This window comes from Semicossyphus pulcher, unplaced genomic scaffold (genome assembly GCF_022749685.1).
Source record: "Semicossyphus pulcher isolate SPU_LCO1_2020_fin unplaced genomic scaffold, fSemPul1.0.p SCAF_20, whole genome shotgun sequence".
Lineage (NCBI taxonomy): Eukaryota > Metazoa > Chordata > Actinopteri > Labriformes > Labridae > Semicossyphus > Semicossyphus pulcher.
The window spans coordinates 19,678,579-19,700,778 of NW_027211694.1; the positions used below are offsets into that span (position 1 = coordinate 19,678,579).

The 22,200-nt window shown below is 39.8% G+C and overlaps 1 protein-coding gene across 1 annotated transcript; it reads left to right on the plus strand.

Moving 5' to 3' along the window:
* Window positions 1–7,558: 7,558 nt before the first annotated feature.
* LOC138599874 (NXPE family member 3-like) lies at window positions 7,559–11,237 on the plus strand. Its single transcript, XM_069671629.1, has 5 exons — window positions 7,559–7,930; window positions 8,788–9,089; window positions 9,452–9,522; window positions 10,394–10,600; window positions 10,684–11,237. Exons 1-5 carry the CDS (start codon window positions 7,754–7,756, stop codon window positions 11,235–11,237), a joined length of 1,311 nt encoding a protein of 436 aa, XP_069527730.1. The 5' UTR covers window positions 7,559–7,753.
* The last annotated feature ends 10,963 nt before the right edge of the window (window positions 11,238–22,200 follow it).

A 22,200-nucleotide genomic window follows, 5' to 3' on the forward strand; every position in this document is an offset into this window, starting at 1 on the left:
CGAAGTTTCAACATCATTGATGCAGATTTGTAAAAAGTAAAAATGTCCATCCTCAAGAGGAGAAGAAAACTGCTTTTAAAATGTTTGTTTGTTGAACACAGACTGTATGAAAAGTTGGACGACATGACAGCTCCCTAAAAGTGAAGCCAAAACATTAGAGCGCCCCCTGCTGACTGGCTGCAGTATAGGTCATAAAGCCCGCCTCCTCCATGTTAACAGAGGGGACATGAGTCAAACTATAAAATCAAAATGCACGACAAATACACTTCTCAAACATGGTGTGACATACACAAAATGTATTATCACATGTTGTTGTTTTATAAATTGTGTAAACAGAATAATTAAGGCCGGCAGCAGCATTTAACTTTCCTGAATTAAGTGTATTATTCCAGTTGTTGTCAGTAGAGGGCAGTATGAGACCTTACCTGTGGCCTGGGCTATGGATTGGCCAGGAGCTGCCACTATTGCTCATTCTCATATGAGCAGCCATACTGAACGGCAGCACGTTTTCCTTCTTTTTTCACATATCCTGTTTTAGCTATGTATTTACATGCGCATGCATGCCAGTGGTCGCGGTACAGTACCGTAACATGTCGAACTACATGTATGAAGTTTGTGAGAGTTTATAGCTTAATAGTTTATAACTTTATAGCTACCTAGCAATGTAAACAGAGTGCTAGCCATTGTTGCCGCTGCTAATGTGTTTAGATAGCTTTCAGTTAGTGATCATTTCTGCTCCTGCACTCTGGGTGTTCTGAACCATAAAGTTAATGAAACTTGTGTATGATAAAATGTGTGTTGTTCACATTTATAGATGAGCTAATTTGACTCGGTTAGTTGACATTAATTAAACATGAATGTGCATGCTCCTGATTTGATGCCAAATTGATTCTAAGCCATTAGCAATTGTCTAGTCTCTCTGCAATACTGTAAACTGAGAGGGTTTGCACTTATACATTAATGTAGATGTACACTAAGAGATTAAGGTGACCTTTACATTTATGAACCTTTAAATTCAGTTTGAGTAAAATAAACTTTCTGCCCTTTAGCATGTGAGAGCCCTGAGCTGAGCTGGGTCACCATTCTGGAAGGCTTCATGAACCAGAAAAGAGCCTGCTGAGGACAAAATCGAAGGCCAGAGGCAAGCCGAGCTGGCTCATCAGGCTGCTGCTCTTTATGAAGCAGAGAGAGCAGCAAAGAGGGAACGTTGCTCTTTGGTCTTCTGTCAGAGAGAAGCCGAGGAACATTGTTGCCTGTTATAGAATAACTGCCCTTATTGTTTTCACCTGCTCCCTTGATTGTCTCACCTGTGCCCGATTAGTCTCACCTCCCCAGTGTATTTAGTCCGTGTCTTCCCATGTCCCTGTGCCAGTTCATTGCGTCTATGCTCGTGGAACCCTGGTTACCTGTTGCCTGTGCTCTGTTAGATTTTCCCTCATGGCTCCCATTTCTGTTGGATTATTGGTTGTGCCTTTTGTTTCCTGGACTCTGGCAAGAGGGGGTCAGGTGACGTGGATCATTATTTAAGACAAGCTACCTGTGTAGTGGCAGTGATCACAGCATAAAAGCACCTGTGCACCTACCCTCACTGGTCATAATTTTGATGTTACGAATCCCAGAGCAGCCTTGAGCTGGAGGGATAGTCTCTTCACTCAGAGAACCACGGTTAACCATGTATAACCATCCAATCTATTTAAAATGGGAACCTACAGCACAGTGTCAGTCCATCCCGGGACACTGAGAGTGTATTGTAGCATTTGCTGTCAATACTTCAATATACTGTTGATTGCATCAGGTCCTGCCAGTCTGCGGTTTATACTTTGAAGACTTCAATTGTTTTTAAGAAGCATTTTTGATTTGACGGTGTGTCGTGGACCAAACAGTCAAGGCACAAAGGAACACAGGTTTGAAGCTCAAAAATCAGGATTTTTATTCCAAAGGGGTTCAACAAAAGCAATATTGCTTAAACAAGCAAATTAAAAGAGGTCTACAGAACAGAACTCTACTGAAAAATAACTAAACTAGATGTAAACTCAACCAACAGACCTAACGAAATGAGAACTGAGGGGGACATTTATACAGGCTGACCAAACCAAGACTAAACGTGCAGGGGAGGACAACATACAACATAACTAAACCTGAATACAACGAAACCCTACCCCCCCCATGCTGTCAGCGCACTTGGTATGGTCCTCCTCCATAAAGCCAGACTCCACCCACAGACACATCTTTTGGCCAAACCAGGAACGAGAGCCAGCAGCCAGGTAACTCAAAGAAAGGAAAAATGAACTAGTATAACTTAATCAAACCAATGACAAAGCTTTGTAAATTTTGTGTTTACTTAATAAAGAAACCATGTAATATATAGAATGCTATCGGCATCTCCCGGCGTTAGAATGACCCGTTGAGCGACTGGATGATGCAGTGTTCAGGGTGGAAAATGACGGCAAGTTGGTGGTAAGGTGTACCAAAAGACATGTTTATTCAGCCATCAACAAAAACAGCAGCAGTTAACAGGGTCCAACATAACTATGACCGGCAACACAGACAGATGATGTATGGCGCCTTTTATACTGTGCCACCGGTAGACTTGTATTGGACCAACCTATTTGGAGGTGCTCTCCAAAATACTATGGATAAACAAAATGGGCTGCCAAAATAGGTATATATTATACCCCTATCCATAATATTAACAATAAACACAGACCGCTATTGAACACAAAATAAACCCCATTACCCGTACTTACAATAAATATAAATATACACCACACTATTTCACCTCCCCTCTGCCTATCTTAGCCCTTGGTCCCTCCCGGAGCGTTTATCTGGGTGTCCGTTCCCCGGGGGAATCTTTTGGCCCGAACACCCTGGAGCGGACACAGGACAAGACAGGTGAGTAATCACACAACTTATACATCAATCTACATTTAAGGCACTAGCACACACTTATTACCACGATCAACACATACAACATACTGCACACCCTAAACGGAACACGTGTCATTGTTTGTTAATTATTAAACCACGTAAACGAACAGCATCATCTGAGCTTTCTAACTCCCCTCTCTTTTAGGCGGAGCAGCGCTCTCAAGCCAGCACCCGCCGGAAGACCACCTCAATCATGGGCTTAAAACGTGAATAAATACTGTTTGTACACAAACAATAAATAATGTTAAATCCTAAAATGTGCAAATATGCAATGTGATAAATGTACTGTGCAAAGATCGCTAATAAAGTGCAAATACTGCTATCAAAGTGCCAAGTGCCATTAATAATTTAAGTTGTGCCTCTAACCAAACCCAGTGTGCAATATTTACATGGCAACCAAGCCGTCAGTCACCAGTAACAATGGGCTCTTCGTTACAGGCCATCACACGGTGCCAAGGGGGTCAAGGACTCTTATCTGGCCCAGACCTTGATCTTAGCAGACACAACACTCAATTGCAAAGTCCCCCACCCCCGAACCTTTGGCTGTTGGTTAAGTTGAGCCTAATGCTGTGGTGTAATTGCTTGATATAAATGTAGCTAAAGCTACTTTCAGTACAGAGTGCTCCTAATATTAATACCATAACAACAGCATTGACTTGGAATAAAATCAGTTCACTGTGTGGAGGCAAAGTCTATAATAAAGAAACCTCAGCTGTATTTCAGCCGCTTACACTGAGTGGAGCCTGACAGTGTCTGACAAAACAGCTAAGTCGAGATGGAATATTATATAGCAAATAGGGAGTACACGAGTCATTTATCAAACATGTTAACAGTTTCTTCTTCAAGCTTTAGTGAAGCAATAATGAGATAAGAGTAGCCTATCACTGGGAGTTTTTAAAATACAGTATGCTCATCAAACTCTTCTCGAGGTAGTTTTGCTAATTATTTCTGCCTGAGAAGTGAAGTCAGTCTTTGATAAACACCTAATTATAATAACTTTAAACCTGTGCAATGAGAGGGGAACGATGTGTACACTTCTACAACGATGATACAGGCTCACATTAATTTTACCATTACACACTGTAAAAGAAAATAGATTTAAAGAGCAAGCTACTTTGCCTTTTTGCTTTAGCTTAGCTTGCTGCATTTCTCTGGGGGGTAGCTTCAGTGCAGTTAAATGTGATAGAGTAACTGGTGGCTTAGCTCACTACATTTATAGCTTGTCCAACACAGGGTGTTTCACAAGTTTCATCTTTCCATGGTGTTATAAAAAAACAGCCCTCTGACTACGCCTTAAAAAAGAGGCGTAAGCAGCCATATGACTGAACGGTTTATTTATGCTTCATTGACTGACTGCCAGGAAATTAAACGAACAGAAAAAAACCTCGAGATAAACTGAAGAATCAAACTAAGATTTCATCACTGTGTTCTCTCGGGATAAATCCATGCTGAGGTAAGACCCATAATATTCCTTTGAGTTTCATTTTATGACCATAGTGGAAACTAAATGTTTCCAACAACCCTTCTCGTGTATGTGTATACTTTTTAGTTTTTCTGTACCAATTTGCTGCTTGTGTACTGCTCCAATACATTTCAGAAGGAAAATCGTAATTTGTGCTCCATAACATTTACTGGGTTGGTTTGTTGATACTTAATAATTAATGTTATATCTGTTTATGCACCATAAGTCTTATAAATCTTCAAAAAATAGTCCTGCATTAAAAATGTTATTGAAATAAAGAAGTATTAGCATCAAAATATACTTAAAATACCAAAAATAAAAGCAGTCATAAAACAAAATGATCCATTTAAACTGTTTATATTATAGTGTATTTTTATTGTATTGATGCATTGATTTTGGGAAGCTACTAAAGACAAGGCTAATTAGAACTACTTAATGTATATGATCTTCAGCGATACATCCTTATTTATTTGTAGATTGTCTTTTGTATTTATCTTAACCTGCAAAGTAACTGAAACTTAAAAATGAATTTTGATGAATAAAAAGTACAGTTTTTAAAATCTGAAGTGTAGAAGTTTAAAGAAACAATCGGAAACACCTGAAGAACAAGAAAGTATAATTAATGACCTTAATGCCTGTATTTGTAGCCAGACTGCAGAAAACGTAACTCTAACTCTTGTAAAACCTGTAATACAAACTCCTGATAGTGACCTGACATTCCAGCCTAACGATTTCCTTTGTTGTCCTCGCTGAGGTGCAAGCATGCCAAACTTTGTCTCGTCTCTGTGTTATCACATGACATCATGTGCCTAACTGAAAGTGTCGATGGGACGTTTTGATGTGTTTATGTGTTTTAATTTTTGTTTCCTCAAAAGTCAAGAGAACAACACTGCTAGACAACAGCAAAAATGTCCCCATAGAGCTTAATGGATCCGGCATTATGTTACCATAACATAGTGCAGGAAATGTAAGGGCATTAGGGCAGAGGGGAAAAAGGAGGCCAATGGTAAAATCAACATCTTTCTTACACATTATTACAAAGACAATCTTTACACAATCAGAATAACTATATATCACCCCGCTCTGAAAAAAAGATAATGGCCTCGGCCATTTCCTAATATATAAGCAAACACACAAAGAGGGGCGTTCATGTGGACTGTAACAATTAAGTTAAAATTTTAGCTAATAAAGTCATATTATAAGCTTAACTAGGAGTGAGTTACCAATTACTTTTTTGTTGTATGTTTTAATTCAGAACCAGAGGAGGACTGATCCCCAAACATGGAGGTCAAAGGTTGTATAAGACACAAGTTCTGCACAAACCTTCCAAAGTGCTGCTTCCTCTTCCTGGCTGTGTTTGTCTTCATCGCTATTCTTGGTTACCTGGACCTACTGAAGGTGAGAACTTGGTTTTCCTGGGAACACTTTAAAAGTGGACCCTGTATGAAATGTTGAATATTGGTCAGATTTCAGGCTACTCTTTTTAACTGTCTTTTAATGTGTCTCAGATAACGGTCACGTTTATGTTGCAAATGAATGCAATATGAGTTTCTGGGTAATTTTCTTTGAAAAAATCTTTTGCTGCAATTTTAAAACCATCGCTGTGTTCCAAACTACTGGTTCCCATTTCTTCCCACTGAAGACACAAAATGAACAAATAGGTGACAAATATTGAAACTATTTCCTAAAACCAAATGATGCCCAACAAAATGATGCCCAAAACACACTTCAGTCAAGTCAAGTCAAATGTATTTGTATAGCACATTAAAACAATGTGAGCTGACCAAAGTGCTTCACAGGCAGTGGCAGATAAAACTGTAAAAACACACAACAAATGATCACAAACAAATATAAAAATGAAATAAAAAATAAGAGTTCTGATAAATATGAGAGAACTGATCCATGAAGTGACTTCATAACAAGAAATACAATTTTAAAAATGAATTCAAAAATTGACAAGGAGCCAGTAGAGGGAGGCGAGTACGGGGGAGTAATGCTCAGGCTTTTATGTACCTGTTAAAGATCTGGCAGGTTTTATGCAGAGGTTTTTACACATGTTGACAGTGGGCACAAGTTCATGACAGATCTGACTGGTGGAGTCAGAAGGGCCAAACAGAACTACTTCAGTAGTTTGGGATAACTAAATGCGATTTCTGTTGGACTTTAAGATACTCGTGAATTTGAATTTACTCTATTTGATAGAAACAATAAAATTTAACATAGTTCCAGTACAGAGCACGAAACTGATGTGTTGCAAGAAGAGTTTAGAGCTTTAGCTAATTTGAACTTTTGTCCCTAGTTGGGCCTTTACATATACAGTGTAATAAAAAAATAAAGCAGTCAGTATCATAAAAACACATAAAACTACGGATTTGAAAGTACAGTTAAAAGTATCTGGAGGATATATTTAAATATGACTTTTGACTCTGCATCTAACTGCCCTATTGTGTTCAAAGCTTATAATCCCACCTGAACTATTTGTGTCACTTTACCTCAATCTCCCCCGCTGTGATCTGCAAAGATTCATTGGGGGAATCAGTGAGATGTACTGGCTTTACTTAATGCTCCCCTGATTGTCACAAAAACAAAGTGCCCAGTCTTTCTGCAGTGCAAAAAGGTGCAAAGTGCAAATAGCAGATTTGTTCACACCTGGCGTCCATATTGTATTAGTAGCACTTGTGGGCCTCTTGGACTTAAAATGGGGTGTGGTAAGATGCACCAACCACTGTTGGTGCTATGCCATAAGAAAGCGATTATATATGATTAATGTTATATGCAAAATACATCTTTGATTAATTAAGAGACTAAATATGTGCTTTACTGTGTGCCCAGATTTTGCGCCATTTAACAAGCAAAAGTGGAGCGGGTCCTAAATGCACTTGCGCCATGACCTACAAAGAACAAGAACTATTTAAGAGTGAATTCCAGCAGCTTACACCTAACAGATCAACGATTGTTACCATCCATAAATATTGTGTCATTTTGTTGTGTAGAGCAGAAAAAAATGTCCTTCTTGCCCTTTTTGTTTTATTTAGTTCATTTGCTTGTTTAAGGCATCTTTGTCACAATCTTTCTGTCTCAACCCCCTGCCAGTTGAAGTATGAAGAAATCTCCACCATCAACCTCCAGGGAGCTACCACTGATCCTCAGAAGCATCATGGCTTCTGCACCTTCCAGCCACTGTCCTCTACAGACGCTGTAGAGGAACGCCTCATATTAGACTCGATTGCTTGGCCAGAAACTCCACTTTTGCCAGCTCCTCTTCCACTGAATCAGACAAGTGATCCTGCCCACAGCACCTTCACCATTCTCCCAGGGAAGAGGGAGGGGGGGCAGTGGCATGTAGGGGATCAGCTGGAGGTTATGATCAAAATATACGACTTTCAAGGTCAAGCCAAGAAGTCTGGAGGAGATGTCTTAATTGCACGGTTGCACAACAAGACACTTGGAGCAGGTGTGGCCGGGCAAGTGGTGGATCACCTCAATGGCTCCTACTCTGCTGTATTCTCTTTACTCTGGGAAGGAAGTGCACAGGTTGAGGTAATGCTAAAGGCTATCTTTTTAAATGTAATTGTTCTATAGGTGTTTAAAATATGTTATATAAACCTCTCCCCACTGACTTACTGTTGCTAACAAGTGTCAACTTCCAGAATCAATAAATTAAGTCATTGTGGAAGTGCCAAAAACTGCAGTACCTCTAATGACCACTGGAGGCTGCCTCTAATAGTGAGCCAATCTCCATTGATCTCCATGTTAAATGCCCAACTTTACTACCCAAATAAACATATTTACAGCTTGGTTCTTATGTTTTTAGACTCTTGACGATATTTCTTTAAACTATAGAGACTAAAAACAGGGTTTATATACCTCAGTGTGAATATCTAGTATACTGTTATTTAACACTTAGCACTTACAGCAGATATTTGTGTCTGCACTTGCCTTACCTGGCTTGTTAGCTTGTCGAGTGTTTGTCATTTCTCACTGATTGATTTGTGGTGCACATACATAAATGTCAGGATTGTTTTTTGTCACTTCGAAGACGGCTGGCTGTAGAGGTAAGAGGACCAATTGTACTCGCTAACAAGAGGGTGTCAGGTTCATTTCATTCTGTGCTTAACTATTTAATTTGTTAATCTATGAATTAGCCTTGGGCAGACAGTTTATTATATAACTGTGATAACTCCTCGCTCCTCTCTACTGACTCAAAAAAACAACAAAAAAACAATTATTCTCCTTCTTATTTCTAATCACCAGCTGTCATTTTTGTCACCTTAAAACTGTCAGTAGCACGTTAACAACTGTTGCTAGCTTCATGTAGCTAATCAGTAAACATTTGCACTAAGCCGCCTGGTAACTTGACATGACTGAGTGAAAACTCTGGTTCTCTGTACTATCAGGTGACGCTGGTTCACTCTAGTGAGGCTGTCACAGTGCTGCACAGGCTGAACAAAGAACAGCCTGATAGGATTTCCTTCAAGAGCCTCTTCCGCTCAGGCTCAATTTCTCAAACTACCATCTGTAACGTCTGCCTACGTGAAACCGGGCAGCCGCTGTGCAACTTCACGGACCTCCGTACGGGTGAGCCTTGGTTCTGCTGCAAGCCAGAAGAGCTGAGCTGTGATGACAGGATTAACCACTTGAACGGAGACACCAAAGAACTCCAAACACTCAAGGCCACAGAGGATAAGCTTTTCCAAAGGTGAGGGAGGAGAGAGAAAAAACTTTAATTAAGTTTCCATTATAATAAATATAAATATATGTATATATGTATATATATACACAGTAGAGCTAACTATGTTTCTTCTTGGTGTAATATGTCAAGTTTGTAACAACAGGCAGTAAAGATTGAGTCTAAAGATGTTACCAGAGTAAGAATAACAAAAAACAGTCTGAATCAATTCGTTGACTTATATTAACAAAGTAGACAGCGTATCTTCAAAGTCCAACTAAGGAAGAAGAATTATTGAATGTTAAAGCATTTCCTTCTGATAAATAACATGACGGTGGTTTTACATGTTGAATGTGTGTATGAGATACTTTATTATGTGAGCTTTTCTTCAGGGGTGTCAACATGAAAGTCTTCATTCAGGCTTCAGGACCTGCTAACGTCGCTGTTTTGCCTCAAAGGAAAGGTAAAGCAGGATCTTTCCTACCTTCACCGTTACCTATGATAACAATTCAAAACCTTATGTGCTTAAGACCATGAAAGTAAAAGTGTCTGCAAAAATCGCACACAACCTAGCTCTGTATTGACGCCAGAGCAAAGTGTTGGCAGAAAAGAGTCGCTGTGTATGTAGTTGCTCCGGAGTAATGATGTCCCATAAAAGGCTCATTAAACCATAAAAACACAGCTCAAGAGCTAGAACTTTTTAGTACAAGTTAACAACTGCCAATGTTCTGCTTAAATGATGAACATTTTCATGTTAGCTTCAGTGGCTGTTTTTAGTAGATACACTAGAATCCAAGGCAGTCAAAATGGATCTCTTATTTTAGCGTTTGCATTATTATTATTTCTGGAAGACCATACTCAAAGGTTGGTGTGTGATGTTAAGTCAGTTTAGGTTTTGATCCCTGAAAAGGCAACTTTTGTAACTAATAAGGCTGATAGTGTTCCATGTTTTCCCTTTTGTCTAAACAAGTCACAGGAAAAGAAGAAAACCAAGAATGGGCTGATTGTACTTTGCATTGCCTTTGTAGCCAAAGTGCTTATTTATTTCAAAACTACTAAATTAGAGTCGATCACAGTAAGAAGCACATACATGTTTTTATCTGCAGCTGTACAAAGTCCTAAATGCACAATATTTGAGTATTGCTTAAACTGAACCTCATTGGATCAATTAATGTATTTGTATTCGACCCATTTATAAAGATTTATGTTGTAGAAATTAAATGAATGGTGTGCCACAGACAGGTTAAGCAGAGAAACTGATTCTTGTCTTTTCATGGGATTTGTCTGCAATCAGTAAAATATAAAATAAGTCTTCCCACATCCTTTTCTCTCAGGTCAACCTGAGGTCAAGGAAAGCATTGGGAAGTCTGGAGTTTCTGGCTATTACTACCAGGGTGTGTGGAGAGCACTAGGTGGAATCAAAGTTCGCCAATTCAACAGCCCCTCTGCCGTCAATCAGTGTCTGAAAGGCAAGATTGTCCACCTGTATGGAGACTCCACCATCAGGCAGTGGTTTGAATACCTCAATGCTTTCCTACCAGGTAGCTGATCCACAGGGATTTCTGGAAACAGTTTTATTTTGTTTAAACCTCTGCTTAACCTCTCCACTCTGTACTACTTTCAGATGTCAAGGAGTTCAACCTGTACAGCTTTAAGCAAGTAGGACCTTTCATGATGTTGGACAATGCAAACAAATTCTTGGTAACATACCGCTGCCACGGTCCTCCTATTTCTTTTCGCAACGTCCCAATCAGCGAGCTGCGTTACATTGCCAATGAAATAGATGGGGTAACTGGTGGCGACAACACTGTCATAGTTTTTACCGTCGGGGCTCACTTCAACAGTTTCCCAATTGAGCTCTACATCCGACGGCTTCAGAGCATCCGCAGGGCAGTGGTGCATCTGCTGGACAGGGCTCCAGGCACGCTGGTTGTCATCAGGACTCCAAATCTGAGAGCTTTGACGCTTAAAATGGCTCTTACCAACAGTGACTGGTTCTCGCTTCAGCAAGACAAGGTTCTCAGAGCCATTTTCAAGGGACTTAATGTTTGTCTGGTGGACGCCTTGGAGATGACTCTGGCTCACCATATGCCACACAACATCCATCCACCACGTCCCATCATTAAGAATATGATTGATGTTCTCTTGTCCTACGTGTGCCCCCAAAAGGGCAGCTAGATGTGGATTTGGTCAATGAGAGTTTTGCTAAATTCAGCAAACCCCCATTTGCTTGAATTTCCCCCACACGTTTTTTAAACTAACACATTTTACCCTTGGGGTCAATCTGACCCCAGGGATATTTGCCTCCAGAAAATGATTTACATACAATTGTTGACCAAGTCTTTGTGTCAGGCACTTTGTTTTTCTGTTGAATAAAGAAATAACCCCTCGATAATGAAACCTATTGGTGAGTTGACCTGTTCTCTAGTGCCACGCACCACCATCAGCCCAAACTTTTAAATTAGAATGAATGTATCTTGAAAAGTTTTCATACAAAGCTTCTCAAATTTACTGACAACATTAATGACCACAAGAGTATGAACTCTATTGGTTTTGGTGATGATATGACCTTTCCTGTAGCGCCACCATCAGGTCAAACCTTCAGTTTTAGAGTTAGTGTATCTCGGAAATCTTTCATCCAAATCTTTTCTAATTTGGGGTGCACATTCATGACTCTCACATAATGAACCATATTGATTGATGTTGGTGACCCCCCCTTTCCTCTCATAAACATATTTATTTAATTATTTTGATCTCCTTTTTTTTTAACATATTTGTGGTTAGTCACTATAAAGTCTCACTCACCCCTCCTCTTTTGATATCCCGGCTTGGGACCGGCAAATTTGTCATCCCAAGTACAATATTTTCAGTGGATGGTGTTATGAAGAGCACTAATGATGATTTGATGTCTTCAACATGGCTGATTGCATATCTGGTGGGGCCTGGAACCATTTTGATAATATTAGTAGTGCTAAGTCTACCCTGCTGTTGAAGTGGGGAAAGGGACCATAGTATCTTTTCATTATTGGAAGGGATCGTGTCTGCTGGTGGTTGAGAGACAACAGGAGCGTCAGCACTCTCATTCTCATCAGATGAGAATACCTCAAAATCAGGGTCCTCCTCAACACAATCCTCTGTCTCAGAATGTCAGAATGCAATGTCCTTGCGGGAATACCCCGCCCTCCACACACACACCTTCATGCCCATGGTGCGGGAAAGTTCTCATGAGAATATTGTTTCCCCCTCCCCCATGTCATGTTAGCACCAAAAATGGAAAATGATGGTCCCTCTACTCACTTCAACAACAAGGTAGACGTGCTGCTAAGAGTATGTCCCACCAGACACACAGTCAGCCATGTTGAAGACATAAAGTCATTATTCGAGCTCTTCATATAACCATCATTTGAAAATATTGTACTTGAGATGATAATTTTAGAGGGGAGGCATGTGTAGTCGGAAAGACTTGGATGTGATCAACTTGCAAGCCTACATTGGCTTCCTCATTTTGGCAGGAGTTCACAAGTCAAGTTGTTTCCCACATGCCCACACCACGAGAAGTATCAAAGTTCTGGTGGGAATAGTTGTTTTCCCCACCCCTCTGTTATGTATCAACTCAAAAGTATCAACTCTGCACCTGCAGGTGTGGGGATGTTAGGTCACACACACAGACAGACAAGTTTTACACAGCTAAAACAGCTTGGGGTCAAATTGACCCCAGAGGAACACCAATGCGTGCTTTATGTGTTCAGCACATTGAAAAAATATCATCATGATAATTTTATGCATAATCAGTTGTCCCCATCAAATTAGGAAAAGTCATGAAATATGAAGCAAAACGATTATTTTGTGAATGATCAACATTGAATGGGGTCAAATTGACCCCAAGGATAACAGGAGGGTTAACCAGTGAATGTTGAGCACAAAAGTGACGGAACAGGGCTGAAAACAGCTTCAAGTTAACTTGGCTATCATAAAAAACACTGGTGAATGCTTGATCTATTTCGACCTCACTCAGACTGTCACCACGGTCTTACCGTGAATGATGCCATCCTTCTACCTTTCATTTTCGTTGTTGTTGCTGTTTTGTCAGCAAGCCACAGGGTTTTGAATTTGATGCGAGCGGCGACTGGGAGCCAGTGGAGGGATATGAACAGTGGAGTGACGTGACGTTTTGGGTCGATTGAAGACCAGTTGCGCTGCTAAGTTCTGGATCATCTGCAGAGGTTTGAATGTGCATGCAGGAAGGCCTGCCAGTAGGGAGTTGCAGTAATCAAATATAATATATAATATAATAATAATATATATAATATAAGCAAATAATTCTCGTAATACTAAGGAAAAGTATAATTGACAAGAAGTAATTAAAGCTCAGGGAACTATAATACAGTATACTGTTACATTGTTCGGACCGGACCTGTTTTGTATTTTAATGCCATATTTTGCTTTGCTTTGCTTTTTTTTGTTAATGCTCTGTTTTGAACTGTGTAAAGCACTCTGAATTGCTCTAAGTATTAATGGTGCAACTCCTTGAGCTGTGTCTTGAAATGATCAAGCAACATTCCAGGAGCTGAAGGAAATCACTACCAAAAGTAGAATCAGATTTCATTAAACGTCAGTCTTGAAGCCAATTCCTGAATAAGCCCACCTATGAAATCAAAAGCTCCATTACATTTATGGGAATGTAAATTTCTGGATCTGACGATTCATTAACTCATCTTGCCAATTGAGAATGGACATCTGGCCTGACTTTAAGAGGTGGACCATTTGCGAGTACAGGCATTTCAGGAGACATTGGAAAAGGTCAGGGTCGTGTCTTCAATCATCTTGAGCATAGGGCTGACCAGTTCAGGAACATGAAGCAGAAAGCTAGATCAGAAACCCTGTTAACGCACAAAAGTTTACCTGCGGGGCTTTCCTCATGACTGGCCAAGGGATGCACAATCTCAGTGATCAGTGATCAGTATCAGATGACTCCTGGGATGGTTTATACACCAGATAATGTTGTTATCCAGCAGGGTGGGAGGTTCTCATATAGAAAGTCAATGAAGCAAAAATTGGAGTGAATTCACTTTGTAGGAACAGCAACAGCAACATATTTTTAAAAAACCTCCCCCAAGAGACGTGAATATGTTTCATGGATCACTCCAACAAAGACTGTTTGCTTCTGAAAGTGGGGACATGTAATATCTCTGTATGTTGCACTTTTTTACATTTTAAATATCAGGCATACAGAACCTGTGAGCATATGAAATAGGGAGTATCCTTTAATGTGCTTATACAATCTGATAGTAGTTTAAAGATGAACTAACTGGGAATTGAAAACAGTCAAGAAATCAGGTTGGGCAAATATAATCATTTAATGAAAATGTATTTTATGCTCAAGAAACAAAGTAACATGATAATATTACCTGCCTAATATTGCTTCTACATGTTTGTTAAATTTTCAGATTTAACACCCACATTTTTAGGAATGCAAAGATTTCACAGATGCCTGTTAATTGAATTATGGTCATCCATCATTCTTAATGATCTCTAAAAGGAGAACCTGAGTGATGACCACATTGAACATGCACGGGATGAAATGTTCACATAATTTCAAAACAAACACTGAGAGAACCCAGGTAGTAGCAGTAAATAGGACCTGTGTCTATAACTAATAAAGCATGCTTTAAAATAGGTTAAAGGAGAAAGTGCTAAAGTCTAATTCCACTCTCGCTGTGCTACAAGAAAAGCCAGCATGGAGTAAAACTTGGATCCTCTCACACAGACTTGATCATCATTCTGGTGGCCTTCATGGAGTAAGGCGCAAGGGTTTTCCAGGTTTTCCAGTGGAGGCCTGACGCCCAACCCATGTGGTCACCTGCACGATGCCAGTCACCATTCAGACTGGCAGAGCCACAGCGGCTGTACCACCAACCACCACCTCCTGTAAGCGTACACTCCATCTGAGCGATATCACCAAAGATGCATGGGGAGCAACCGTCATTGTCACGGTCGCTGGTGCTGAAGCCGTAGTTGTTCTGGTCACGGAGGGCATCACCTTTGGACAAACGTGGAAATATTTAATGAAGTCTGACTTTTAGAAATCAGCGCTTCTCATTGGCCAATGTGATTATATAGAATTTTAAAACAGAAAAAACTAGATGGTTGAAATTCAGTCTCAAATTGTCAGAATTTCAGTAACACTGTTCTTTGCTTTTCAGGTTTGAAATCTTGTAGTTTTGAGTTTGAGTTTTGACAGGGTGAATCTTTTTATTGCAAATGTTTTGTGGATGTACATTTGCATGCGTATTTATGACTCGTCCATCAGAGCTAAGTTAACAACACCCACTTTTGCATCCAGGTTGCATATCCTTTGTTCGTCATTAATTGGTGGAGGAGTCTACCCTCTTTGTAAATACAACATTTGATTGCACTTTTATTCAGCAATGAGCAGACAAACCTTTCAGAGCGAATACCTTTGCTTCAAGGACCCAGCTGTTTTTTTTGTCATAATATAATTTACTTTAAATGGAATATGCTGAGTAACATGATACGATTGATAACTCTCTAATGTTTGTGCATAGTATTTAGCTAGAGTCAGAGGCAGGGTTGGTGCAGCTTTAGCAGTATTGCAGGCATCGTACCGGACCGCCGGGCTGAAGAAGGAGCTGACCTGTAATCCCGGACTTCCACTGGCTGCATGTCTGTTGCGTAACAGCTGCGCTGTGGTTTGACTCCATCAGCAATGAGCAAACATATCTTAAAGAGAGAATGCCTTTGCTTTGCTGGACCCAGCTGTTTTTTTGTCATAATATTTGTTTGGGAGTTTCAGACCAGAGCTGGTAGACAACAGTGCCGGAAATAATGATTCACGCAAGCTCTTGTGTGGTGAGTCTCTGAAAAGTGTGTGTTATAAACTCAGCTTTCATAGACCAGCCTGCAGTACAAGAGCAAATGTGAATCTGCAAAAGTTTGAAAATATTACTCTTAAATTGTGTGGGAGAAACACTATACATTTAGTGCTTCAGTTGTAAAGAAGGAAACACAAAATCATATTAGCAGAGATTAGATTTTTTCAGCAAATCAAATTCAAATTTTAAATTTTATATGTATAGTGCTAAATCATAACCAGAGTTATCTCGAGACACTTTACAAAAAGAGCAGGTATAGACCGACTCTTTATGTTATTTAAAGAGAGGCCCAACATGAATCACCATGAGTAGCACTTGGCAATATTCGGCACATTGGCAAGGAAAAACTTCCTTTTAACAGGCAGAAACCTCGAGCAGAACCAGACTCATGTTGAACAGCCATCTGCCTCGACTGGATGGGCCGAAAAATGGGATAGCAGGAGATGCAGGATAGAGAAAATACCCAACATACAGTCGTAAATATGACCCTATGAACGGATTTGTCTGCCGTTCTTTCCTATTTATTTTCTATTTATTTCCATTTGTCAAGGAAAACATAAGTGTGTGACACCCCTCCCAAGTGTGCAATTGGCTGCAGCCAAATTAAGCCAGCATATTCCAGTATGTTCGCCTAAGAAGCACTCCCGTCTGTACAGGGTTGACAGGTTTGCTGATGTCCCTCGCAAAAGTGCTACTTTTGAATTGTTGCTGTGGGTTGAATTTTTTGGCCTGCTGGTGGGTAGACCTATATTGCATGCAAAATCACATGAATACCATCTACAAATAGAAATATAGCAGACAAAATATAATATAGTGAAGCAACATGATAAGGCATCAGGTAAAGCCAAATATCCGGGGTTTTAGTAGTTTCAGCTGAGCATAGATCAGTAGTGCTCTACACAAGCATGACGGCGTTGTCATGACAACGGTTGTTTTTAGTGTTCTAATGATCTCAGATCCCAACGATGATATAGCCTCTGGGGACAATGGTGAACATAGCCAGCGGTTAGCGATTAATGACTTCCAGTCAAGACTTCCTTTACCGCGTGCTGCATTGTTTACAGAAAAAGAAACCGTTTTTGTTGTTCCTGCCTTTGCCGAAGTTTCAACATCATTGATGCAGATTTGTAAAAAGTAAAAATGTCCATCCTCAAGAGGAGAAGAAAACTGCTTTTAAAATGTTTGTTTGTTGAACACAGACTGTATGAAAAGTTGGACGACATGACAGCTCCCTAAAAGTGAAGCCAAAACATTAGAGCGCCCCCTGCTGACTGGCTGCAGTATAGGTCATAAAGCCCGCCTCCTCCATGTTAACAGAGGGGACATGAGTCAAACTATAAAATCAAAATGCACGACAAATACACTTCTCAAACATGGTGTGACATACACAAAATGTATTATCACATGTTGTTGTTTTATAAATTGTGTAAACAGAATAATTAAGGCCGGCAGCAGCATTTAACTTTCCTGAATTAAGTGTATTATTCCAGTTGTTGTCAGTAGAGGGCAGTATGAGACCTTACCTGTGGCCTGGGCTATGGATTGGCCAGGAGCTGCCACTATTGCTCATTCTCATATGAGCAGCCATACTGAACGGCAGCACGTTTTCCTTCTTTTTTCCACATATCCTGTTTTAGGTATGTATTTACATGCGCATGCATGCCAGTGGTCGCGGTACAGTACCGTAACATGTCGAACTACATGTATGAAGTTTGTGAGAGTTTATAGCTTAATAGTTTATAACTTTATAGCTACCTAGCAATGTAAACAGAGTGCTAGCCATTGTTGCCGCTGCTAATGTGTTTACATAGCTTTCAGTTAGGGATCATTTCTGCTCCTGCACTCTGGGTGTTCTGAACCGTAAAGTTAATGAAACTTGTGTATGATAAAATGTGTGTTGTTCACATTTATAGATGAGCTAATTTGACTCGGTTAGTTGACATTAATTAAACATGATTGTGCATGCTCCTGATTTGATGCCAAATTGATTCTAAGCCATTAGCAATTGTCTAGTCTCTCTGCAATACTGTAAACTGAGAGGGTTTGCACTTATACATTAATGTAGATGTACACTAAGAGATTAAGGTGACCTTTACATTTATGAACCTTTAAATTCAGTTTGAGTAAAATAAACTTTCTGCCCTTTAGCATGTGAGAGCCCTGAGCTGAGCTGGGTCACCATTCTGGAAGGCTTCATGAACCAGAAAAGAGCCTGCTGAGGACAAAATCGAAGGCCAGAGGCAAGCCGAGCTGGCTCATCAGGCTGCTGCTCTTTATGAAGCAGAGAGAGCAGCAAAGAGGGAACGTTGCTCTTTGGTCTTCTGTCAGAGAGAAGCCGAGGAACATTGTTGCCTGTTATAGAATAACTGCCCTTATTGTTTTCACCTGCTCCCTTGATTGTCTCACCTGTGCCCGATTAGTCTCACCTCCCCAGTGTATTTAGTCCGTGTCTTCCCATGTCCCTGTGCCAGTTCATTGCGTCTATGCTCGTGGAACCCTGGTTACCTGTTGCCTGTGCTCTGTTAGATTTTCCCTCATGGCTCCCATTTCTGTTGGATTATTGGTTGTGCCTTTTGTTTCCTGGACTCTGGCAAGAGGGGGTCAGGTGACGTGGATCATTATTTAAGACAAGCTACCTGTGTAGTGGCAGTGATCACAGCATAAAAGCACCTGTGCACCTACCCTCACTGGTCATAATTTTGATGTTACGAATCCCAGAGCAGCCTTGAGCTGGAGGGATAGTCTCTTCACTCAGAGAACCACGGTTAACCATGTATAACCATCCAATCTATTTAAAATGGGAACCTACAGCACAGTGTCAGTCCATCCCGGGACACTGAGAGTGTATTGTAGCATTTGCTGTCAATACTTCAATATACTGTTGATTGCATCAGGTCCTGCCAGTCTGCGGTTTATACTTCAAGACTTCAATTGTTTTTAAGAAGCATTTTTGATTTGACGGTGTGTCGTGGACCAAACAGTCAAGGCACAAAGGAACAGAGGTTTGAAGCTCAAAAATCAGGATTTTTATTCCAAAGGGGTTCAACAAAAGCAATATTGCTTAAACAAGCAAATTAAAAGAGGTCTACAGAACAGAACTCTACTGAAAAATAACTAAACTAGATGTAAACTCAACCAACAAACCTAATGAAATGAGAACTGAGGGGGACATTTATACAAGCTGACCAAACCAAGACTAAACGTGCAGGGGAGGACAACATACAACATAACTAAACCTGAATACAACAAAACCCTACCCCCCCCCATGTTGTCAGCGCACTTGGTATGGTCCTCCTCCATAAAGCCAGACTCCACCCAAAGACACATCTTTTGGCCAAACCAGGAACGAGAGCCAGCAGCCAGGTAACTCAAAGAAAGGAAAAATGAACTAGTATAACTTAATCAAACCAATGACAAAGCTTTGTAAATTTTGTGTTTAATTAATAAAGAAACCATGTAATATATAGAATGCTATTAACCGCATTCTAAACCAAATAATTTGAGAGTGTTTTATGTGTAACTGACCCCTCTCTTTTAGGCGGAGCAGCGCTCTCAAGCCAGCACCCGCCGGAAGACCACCTCAATCATGGGCTTAAAACGTGAATAAATACTGTTTGTACACAATCAATAAATAATGTTGAATCCTAAAATGTGCAAATATGCAATGTGATAAATGTACTGTGCAAAGATTGCTAATAAAGTGCAAATACTGCTATCAAAGTGCCAAGTGCCATTCATAATTTAAGTTGTGCCTCTAACCAAACCCAGTGTGCAATATTTACATGGCAACCAAGCCATCAGTCACCAGTAACAATGGGCTCTTCGTTACAGGCCATCACACGGTGCCAAGGGGGTCAAGGACTCTTATCTGGCCCAGGCCTTGATCTTAGCAGACACAACACTCAATTGCAAAGTCCCCCACCCCCGAACCTTTGGCTGTTGGTTAAGTTGAGCCAAATGCTGTGGGGTAAATTGCTTGATATAAATGTAGCTAAAGCTACTTTCAGTACAGAGTGCTCCTAATATTAATACCATAACAACAGCATTGACTTGGAATAAAATCTGTTCACTGTGTGGAGGCAAAATCTATAATAAAGAAACCTCAGCTGTATTTCAGCCGCTTACACTGAGTGGAGCCTGACAGTGTCTGACAAAACAGCTAAGTCGAGATGGAATATTATATAGCAAATAGGGAGTACATGAGTCATTTATCAAACATGTTAACAGTTTCTTCTTCAAGCTTTAGTGAAGCAATAATGAGATAAGAGTAGCCAATCACTGGGAGTTTTTAAAATACAGTATGCTCATCAAACTCTTCTCGAGGTAGTTTTGCTAATTATTTCTGCCTGAGAAGTGAAGTCAGTCTTTGATAAACACCTAATTATAATAACTTTAAACCTGTGCAATGAGAGGGGAACGATGTGTACACTTCTACAACGATGATACAGGCTCACATTAATTTTACCATTACACACTGTAAAAGAAAATAGATTTAAAGAGCAAGCTACTTTGCCTTTTTGCTTTAGCTTAGCTTGCTGCATTTCTCTGGGGGGTAGCTTCAGTGCAGTTAAATGTGATAGAGTAACTGGTGGCTTAGCTCACTACATTTATAGCTTGTCCAACACAGGGTGTTTCACAAGTTTCATCTTTCCATGGTGTTATAAAACAACAGCCCTCTGACTACGCCTTAAAAAAGAGGCGTAAGCAGCCATATGACTGAACGGTTTATTTATGCTTCATTGACTGACTGCCAGGAAATTAAACGAACAGAAAAAAACCTCGAGATAAACTGAAGAATCAAACTAAGATTTCATCACTGTGTTCTCTCGGGATAAATCCATGCTGAGGTAAGACCCATAATATTCCTTTGAGTTTCATTTTATGACCATAGTGGAAACTAAATGTTTCCAACAACCCTTCTCGTGTATGTGTATACTTTTTAGTTTTTCTGTACCAATTTGCTGCTTGTATACTGCTCCAATACATTTCAGAAGGAAAATCGTAATTTGTGCTCCATAACATTTACTGGGTTGGTTTGTTGATACTTAATAATTAATGTTATATCTGTTTATGCACCATAAGTCTTATAAATCTTCAAAAAATAGTCCTGCATTAAAAATGTTATTGAAATAAAGAAGTATTAGCATCAAAATATACTTAAAATACCAAAAATAAAAGCAGTCATAAAACAAAATGATCCATTTAAACTGTTTATATTATAGTGTATTTTTATTGTATTGATGCATTGATTTTGGGAAGCTACTAAAGACAAGGCTAATTAGAACTACTTAATGTATATGATCTTCAGCGATACATCCTTATTTATTTGTAGATTGTCTTTTGTATTTATCTTAACCTGCAAAGTAACTGAAACTTAAAAATGAATTTTGATGAATAAAAAGTACAGTTTTTAAAATCTGAAGTGTAGAAGTTTAAAGAAACAATCGGAAACACCTGAAGAACAAGAAAGTATAATTAATGACCTTAATGCCTGTATTTGTAGCCAGACTGCAGAAAACGTAACTCTAACTCTTGTAAAACCTGTAATACAAACTCCTGATAGTGACCTGACATTCCAGCCTAACGATTTCCTTTGTTGTCCTCGCTGAGGTGCAAGCATGCCAAACTTTGTCTCGTCTCTGTGTTATCACATGACATCATGTGCCTAACTGAAAGTGTCGATGGGACGTTTTGATGTGTTTATGTGTTTTAATTTTTGTTTCCTCAAAAGTCAAGAGAACAACACTGCTAGACAACAGCAAAAATGTCCCCATAGAGCTTAATGGATCCGGCATTATGTTACCATAACATAGTGCAGGAAATGTAAGGGCATTAGGGCAGAGGGGAAAAAGGAGGCCAATGGTAAAATCAACATCTTTCTTACACATTATTACAAAGACAATCTTTACACAATCAGAATAACTATATATCACCCCGCTCTGAAAAAAAGATAATGGCCTCGGCCATTTCCTAATATATAAGCAAACACACAAAGAGGGGCGTTCATGTGGACTGTAACAATTAAGTTAAAATTTTAGCTAATAAAGTCATATTATAAGCTTAACTAGGAGTGAGTTACCAATTACTTTTTTGTTGTATGTTTTAATTCAGAACCAGAGGAGGACTGATCCCCAAACATGGAGGTCAAAGGTTGTATAAGACACAAGTTCTGCACAAACCTTCCAAAGTGCTGCTTCCTCTTCCTGGCTGTGTTTGTCTTCATCGCTATTCTTGGTTACCTGGACCTA

Bases quoted from the DNA above. Each gene is read 5' to 3' on its own strand.
- LOC138599874 (XM_069671629.1), top strand. From the start codon at position 7,754: ATGATCAAAATATACGACTTTCAAGGTCAAGCCAAGAAGTCTGGAGGA. The intron at 9,523-10,393 runs GTAAAGCAGGAT...CTTTTCTCTCAG, and splicing joins TGTTTTGCCTCAAAGGAAAG to GTCAACCTGAGGTCAAGGAA. The intron at 10,601-10,683 runs GTAGCTGATCCA...TACTACTTTCAG, and splicing joins CCTCAATGCTTTCCTACCAG to ATGTCAAGGAGTTCAACCTG.